Raw genomic sequence first — 7,006 nt, 5'->3', positions numbered from 1 at the left:
TGTTTCTTGAGACCCATGGTCCTGTTCCTGCTTTTGGCACTTGTTTGTCACCAACTCTCAACCAAATGCTCTTTTCCAGACACAGTTTGTTTTCCCTGCTGTGGGCAGGTACTACTACAGCTGCTACTTAAGATTCATTTTAAATACAACTCTCCCCTGCTGCTCTCCAGTGTTTGTTAGGGGGGATTTAGTTGCAATTACATTTTGGCAATCTAAGCAAAAATAGCCTTACAAGGCAGGGCTGAAATACTAGCTGCAGGTTTCTTTTATTCACAACACATTTAGCTTTTTGCAGATGACATCACTTAGGGCTTTAGTCCTGTTGTTGTGCCCAGCTGTGCGTCATGTCCACCTCTGTTATTTTGTGTACTCGCCCACTTCTTGCCTCTGATGCCCCTTGTCTAAGCTGGTGCTGATGAGTGCAGGCTTGCTATTAAATCTGAAAATGCTGCGGTCCTGCTGTGCTCGCCCTCAAATACACTTTGTGAGTGAGCTGTGGAAGAGCCCTTCCCAGGGAAGCTGTTCCTCTCCTCCCACTGCCCCCGTGGTTGAGATTTAGAGGAACTCAGCAGAGGTTCCTCTTACTCAGCCTTGAAGAGAGTGAGCTGGCTGGGTGTGGAGGTTTTCCTCTTTAAGGCTACTTTTCCTGAGGTCAGGAGAAAAGCAGTGGTTGAGCAGTGCCAAGCACTAGGTGCCTTCTATAGCCTGGAGAGGGATGGAGCCAGACTGGTTTTTCAGCTGGACTTCTGCTTTGTGGTCCACTGTGTCATGCTAATAAGAATGGTGAAAACAGGCGTGAGGTTGTTTGGGAAGGGAAGGAGCTTCTGTCATGCTCTAGAAAGAAGTTTCAGATCCTCTTCATTCAGGAAGGAAGCCTTCAGCCACGGGAGCCCCAAATCTGTAGTGATTCAGGACCTTTTCTGCTTTCCTTACCCCAAAGGCTTTGAACACCCTTGAACTTTAAATCCCTGCAAAGTGGCATTTGGGAGAACTGGAAGAGCTTTGAGCCCTGGAGCCCAAAGAAGAGCATTCCCTTGAGTTCTTCTTTTCCAGGGGAATGCTGAGCCGTGGTGGGCTCATGGGCCCTGGGTGTCTCTGGCTACAGCTGGTCTGATGGGGGCTCTGTTTGATGATGCCGTGTGCTCTGGTTTGGGCACCTTATGGCAGCTCCTGGCTCTCACAGGGCTGGGGACACTGGGCCAGGAGGGTCTGTCCCTTCAGCCACTGAGAGGACGTGGCTGTGGCAGGACAGTACTGTGTGGTGTCGTCACCAGCAAGACTGTGGCCATGGAGTATAGTGCCCCAGGACCTGGTCACCTCACCTGGGTCATGGGAGGTGACCCAAGCAGGGGGCAGGACCTCTGAGCACCCCTGCCTGCACCAGTGAGCACCATCCCCACCTCCTTCAAGGTGCCAGCTGCAAGCTCCATATTCACCTGGCACTGGTGCTGTGGGCACCTTGCAGAAAGCAGGGGCAGGCTGGCACAGCCCCGAGTGGTTCTGGACCAGGATGCAGATGTCCAAAAAGTGATGTCTCAGCTGCTGTGTGTTTTCCTCCCTCCTCCATCTGTGCCCAGACCCCTGTCAGGCAGTGCCAGGGGCAGTTGTGGGCAGTTATCAACTGGTTTTCTCCCAGCAGCAGCAGAGGCAGCAGGTGCTGGGACTGTGAGGCTGATGCACAATCCTGTGATCCTGTGATCTTGGAGCCAGGCACAGGTGGCATGAGCTGGATCACAGAAGAGCAGATGCTGCTTGCCACCATTCCCAGGCTGACCTCTCCCATCTCCCCTGCCAGCACGGACAAAGCCAGGGGGCCCCAGAGGTCACTGAGGGGCACAGGGGGATGCAGCATTGCTGGGATGGGGGAAGGGGCTGCGCTTGACAGAGATGATCCCATAGGGCAAGGAAGGCTGGTGGGGGAGGGAGTCCTGCTGATGCTCCCAGCAGGATGGATGCCACAGGGCACATATCCCTGAGGGTGTTTGGGTGCCTGGTGGCCCAGTGTTTCCACTTCAAGCTGCTTGCTAGGGATCAAGGACAGCACTTTAGCTGTCCCCAGGATGCATAGTCAGGGCATAAATGGAGGGAAGAATTAGCTGCCACCAGTCCCATCCATGGCTCTGCTGTTGCCCCAGAATGGGTGGCTATAGCTGTGACTCCTGCCCCACTGCCATGACAGGGATTCCCATTTGTCCTGGGCTTGAATTTGTAAATTTGCAGTGAGGTGATGTGGTTCTTGCTGCCAGCACTGCTGCATGGCCCATTAGATGTCTGACTCTGGTCCAGTTTCCCTGTGTCTCATCTCACAGGACTGTGCAGCTAAGAGGTGTGTGGCCAGCCTGCACAGGGTGTAGAACCAGCCTCTGAGGTGGGTGGGCACGGAGCAGAGATGCCATGGAGCCTTGCAAGACTTGGGGACTTTATTTCCACATTCAGCACAGCATGAGCACCCCACGTTCCTCCTTCCCCCATCTCCACCACTTGGCTGTGAGCATCACTGTGGCAGATACTGCTTGGGGTCCCCAGGGAAGGGCAAGGGGGGTGCCTGATTGAAGTGAGCCACAAGAAAGATTCCAACAGTGCCACACACAAAGAGAGAGGCCATAATGAAGAAGCAGACACGGTCGATCACCTGTCCCACCATCATCCACTCTTCGCTCTCCTGCCAGTGGCACAAGAAGGGTGAGGGCTGCACCTGCTGCCCCCTGTGCAGATCCCTCTCCCCCCAGCCCTGACTCACACTGCTGAAGTCGTTCTGCTCCCGCGTGGCATTGGCGATGTAGTTGCAGGCATCCACGCAGGCACGGATCTCAGGACCTGCCTCCTCCAGGCTCTGGCAGAAATCCTGGGTACTGCCACTCTCCAGACCACGTCCTACAAGCAGCAGAGCCAGCACAGCGGGCACCAGCAAGTGCTCAGCCACATGGCACAAAGCCCAACTTCACAGGGAGGTGCCAACCCCCCTGGGGTCACTCACCAATCTTCTCCAGCACAGTTTTCATCAGCCCATCTCTCTCCTTCTGTTTCTCAAAGAGCAGCTCGGTCCTGGCTTTCCAGAGCATGTACTCATCAGCTTTCACCATAAGCCCCAGGGAGCTGCGTCTGCGGGTGGCTTGCTGAGGCCCTGGGGTCTCCTCTGGCATGGCCATGCCCAGGTAGTGAGGCAGAAGGTGCAGGAACACCTGGGCACAGTGTCACTTGTGGGGATCTGTCCCCCTCACACCTCCCAGAGCACCCAATGGGTGTGACTGGTTTCCCTGGCAATGCTTGGAGCATGGTGCTATTGGGATGTTGGCACCTGCTGCACCCCAGTGTTGGGAGTGGCTTGGTGGCACAGCGTGGTCCACTGGGGACATCTGGGGCCTTCTCTTTGTGCCAGGATTTGCACTCAGATGAAGGCATGCCTGCCACCTTACTCTGCCAGGGACATGGCCTTGATCCCCAAATACCCATCCCTCTCCCCCTGTATAAAGGGTAGGAGGATGATGGCAGCTACCTGGCGCACTCTCTGGGACATGGAGTGAGTGTTGGGCGTTCTCAGGGAGACGTTGAGGACAATGACAGCATTCACCACAATCACCACTGTCACCACCATGAGGAAGGTCAGGTATCTGGGGAGGGTGCACAGAACCTCAGTAGGGCTGCTGGGTCACAAGCTGTGGTCATGCAAGGTCTTTCTCTGTGCCTTCCTGGGCTGAAAGCTGGTGACTGGCAGTGAAACACGGGCAAGTGGTAGCCCTCTGTCAGCCCCATCTGGGCTGAGGGTTATTTCTGTACCATGGTCCTGACCCTGGCCACTGGCTGCTCCACAGCACCTGAGACCCTGCTGGCACCCCTATCCCAATGTGTCACTTACTTCCCAATGAGAGGCACAGCCTGGGAGGTCTCAGGAACCTTCTGGGCAATGAGGAAGAGGAAGACAGTCTGAGCCAGGAGAACATTGATGGAGACCGTGCATTTCTGTCCACCCGCTGCCAAGGAGGGGCAAAGGCAGAGTTGGGCATAGAGCAGTGCTGTGGGCATTGCCCTCCTAAGGCAAAAGACCCCCACCCAAAAGCTGAATTAGACAAGTCCTGCCTTGAGGCATTAAATATGGGTTACGTAGAAATTTACACACTCCCCTGAATCCAAATACTACAGGAGTGGGTGAGAAGTGATGGTCCCCAAGCACAGAGGGGACGAGGAGCCCTTCCTTGAGTGTTGCTGTCCCCTTGCACATCCCCATGCCTGCAGTGGGCACGATCCCAGTGTACCTTTGGCTGGGAGGAAGTAGACAAGCACAGCCATGGCAGAGATGAGGACACAGGGCACGATGATGTTGATGATGTAGAAGAGTGGCTTGCGCTGGATGATGAGGTAGAAGATGATCTGCTGGTACTGGATGTCATCTGGGGTGAAATGGTCCGCGTTGATGATCTTCCGAGCGGGGCGGTGCTTGATGGCCCATTCTCCATTCTCTGCATCGTGATGGTGCCAGGTGAGTCCCACTGTCCCCATGGGGGCACTGGGCCTCCAGTCCCCCAGTCCAGGGAGGAAGGGGAGGATTGGTGATTGGCATGGGCTCCACAAGGCACCCAGGCTGCCCACAGTGCTAGAACCACTCATGAAGGAGATGAGCACTGTGGAACCCAATATACCCCAAAAAGCAGTTGGATGGGGCATCTGGGCACATATGGGTCACCTTTAACCCCTTGGGGGCTCCCTGGGTGGGGAGCTGTGGGGCTGGGGTCCCCCCATCTCCCCACTTCTGTAGGGTCACAGAGAGAAGCCAAGCATGACACTGGGTGACAGCGCTCTGCTCTCCCCTCCTCTCCGTGGAAGCGATAGATTTTTTCCCAGTCAAGATCACAACTCAGGCCGGTAATGAAAAAATAAATCTCGCTGCCCGAAAAGCATTTTGTTCCTTCAATATGCAATTAAAATGTGATGGAAAACGTCATTGTTTGGCCATGACAGCTACGTTCCCAGCATCAATCAAGCTTGCAGGAGTGGTGCTCTCCAGCAGCAGCTGCCAGGCTGCAAGAGCCCCGAGTCGGGGGGGGGTTAGAAAAACAAATCTCTCCCACACTCCCACTTCCACTAATAGCTTAAGTGCCCATGTAATGGTGGGAGCTGCTAATAGTCCCTGCAGCCCTGCTTTGGGCAGCCACCAATGCAGCAGCAGACCTGTTGGATGTCCCCTCTGGTGGGACACTCCTGTGCCATGGCTGTAGCTGCAGTGTTACCTGTGAAAGCCTCAGGGTCAATGAAGATCCACTCTATGGTCTGGCCATCCTCCACTGTCAGCAGCAGGTTGATTTCATTGGCACTGTATGTCTGGGACCTGGGGAGAGATGAGGTGCTGGCACAGGCTGGCATGCAGCAAGCTGGAAGGGCAAAAAATGCCAGTGTGGCACCAGGTCATGCTGGCCACATCCAGCTCTTCATTAGGGTGCTTGGCTTGTCCATGGTGCCTCCTGCCAAGTGGCAGGGGACAGGCAGGTGGCACTTATCTGCCCAGAGGCAAAGGTGGGCATCCCACGCTAATCCCTGTGTCCCAGGAGGAGCTGCCATAGTGCCCATGCTCACTGGAAGACCATGGTGCAGTTCTGCCAGTCAAAGGGGAAGTAGGTGACGTGGATGACGCAGACACTGCGGTAGATGGCAGGGGGCAGCCAGTAGATGCTGCCATCAGGGGACACCAGCACGTTGGTGTAGAGGGTGATTTCGAATGTCCCGTCGATGCTAGGGGGAAATGGATGGGCTCAGCCTCAAACTATGCCCAGGGGGCAGCTGCCAGCCCTGTGTGGGAACATGTCCCCATTACCCTGTCACCTACTTGTTCTCCAGGACAATGTCTGGCAGCCAGACCATGGTGGAGGGCACCCGCAGCAGCTGGATGTTGTCATATTTCTCAGGATCCCAGCTCAGGCGATAATCAGACCATTGCTGGGAGAAGGAGAGATGAGGAGGAGGGGTCATGGAGCCCCCCCAAGATGAAGGAGATTGTGAGCTGCCTGTGCTATGCCATCTGCAAAACGGGCTCATTTGGGGGTGCCCACAAAGGAAGGTGCATGTTACAGTGCCAGCCCCTCATGTGGTGCCACCCTGATATGCAAACAGGTGGTCTTGATCCTGCCTAGAGGGGAGGGGTCTCACCATCTCGATCCAGACATTGGTGGTGAGGGTCTCCTCCCGTTCATTCTGGCAGGGAAGGAAGGAGAGAGATGGCTTTAGTGCCCTGCCTTCTGCCCCACATGTGGGGGCAAATTCTGTCCCACTGGTGGTACATGGGGGCATCTCTCACCAGGGAGATGAGGTTGGTGAGGGTGAGCTTGAGGGAGACATCGATGATCTCATCCCCTCGGGCCGGGCGCAGTTGTTGATTGTAGTTGGACATGAGGTCCTGGAGCAGCTTCTCCTCCTGGTTCCTGCAGGCCACACCTGGGAGGGCACACGCCGTGGGGACACCCCGGGGGGCAGACAGCGGGGTCACTGATGCCCCCCAGACCTGATATGTCGAGTGGGGAGGCACAGGGGTGTGTGTGCGGGAAAGGGATGCCCAGGCGTGTGTTCCTGCGGGTGTGTGCGCTCCGCCCCATGATCCCGACAGTCCGGTCAGTGCCCCGCGGGCAGACAGGGGTGTGTGCCCACCACGCCCTCACCCAGCTCCCCCGGGGACCTCTCCTGGGCAGGACACGGAGGCAGGGGGCTGCCAGCACAGGGACAGCCCGGTGGGGCGGTGCCTGGCGCTGTGCTCCCAGGGGTGACAAACCTTGGTGCCAAGGTGGGAGGCAGTCAGGTGCCCTTCAGGCCTGACTGGACGGGCAGATCTTACCTGCCAGGATGCAGAGGACGAGGAGGAGGCCGTGGCCACGCATGGCGGTGCCGCAAGGGCTGGGGCTCCGCTCGGCCCCCTGTGCCGACGTGTTCTGGGCCGGGCGCCCGCCGGGACAGGACAGCTGTCCCCTGCCACCGTCAGCTGTTCCCAACAGCCACGGGGGCCCGGGAGGGACCACCCACTTCC

At 56.8% G+C, this 7,006-nt stretch overlaps 1 protein-coding gene across 1 annotated transcript; it reads right to left on the bottom strand.

The window, feature by feature from the left end:
- Positions 1 to 2,410: 2,410 nt before the first annotated feature.
- CHRNG (cholinergic receptor nicotinic gamma subunit) lies at positions 2,411 to 6,914 on the bottom strand. The gene is made up of 12 exons (XM_005525015.3): positions 6,818 to 6,914; positions 6,287 to 6,423; positions 6,139 to 6,183; positions 5,819 to 5,928; positions 5,569 to 5,724; positions 5,226 to 5,323; positions 4,254 to 4,457; positions 3,857 to 3,971; positions 3,497 to 3,611; positions 2,978 to 3,182; positions 2,741 to 2,874; positions 2,411 to 2,662 (listed from the first exon to the last, which is right to left on the bottom strand). Exons 1-12 carry the CDS (start codon positions 6,858 to 6,860, stop codon positions 2,495 to 2,497), a joined length of 1,530 nt encoding a protein of 509 aa, XP_005525072.1. The 5' UTR covers positions 6,861 to 6,914; the 3' UTR covers positions 2,411 to 2,494.
- Between the last annotated feature and the right edge of the window lie 92 nt (positions 6,915 to 7,006).

This window comes from Pseudopodoces humilis, chromosome 11 (genome assembly GCF_049639895.1).
Source record: "Pseudopodoces humilis isolate 2021_Gansu_Grassland_sample_001 chromosome 11, ASM4963989v1, whole genome shotgun sequence".
Taxonomy (NCBI): domain Eukaryota; kingdom Metazoa; phylum Chordata; class Aves; order Passeriformes; family Paridae; genus Pseudopodoces; species Pseudopodoces humilis.
Note: the sequence above shows the minus strand (reverse complement) of the source record. Positions and strands in the feature narration are given on the sequence as shown.

Bases quoted from the DNA above. Each gene is read 5' to 3' on its own strand.
- CHRNG (XM_005525015.3), bottom strand. From the start codon at position 6,860: ATGCGTGGCCACGGCCTCCTCCTCGTCCTCTGCATCCTGGCAG. The intron at 3,183-3,496 runs GTAGCTGCCATC...CACTGTGCCCAG, and splicing joins TGTCCCAGAGAGTGCGCCAG to GTGTTCCTGCACCTTCTGCC. The intron at 2,875-2,977 runs GTGAGTGACCCC...TGCTGCTTGTAG, and splicing joins AACTGTGCTGGAGAAGATTG to GACGTGGTCTGGAGAGTGGC.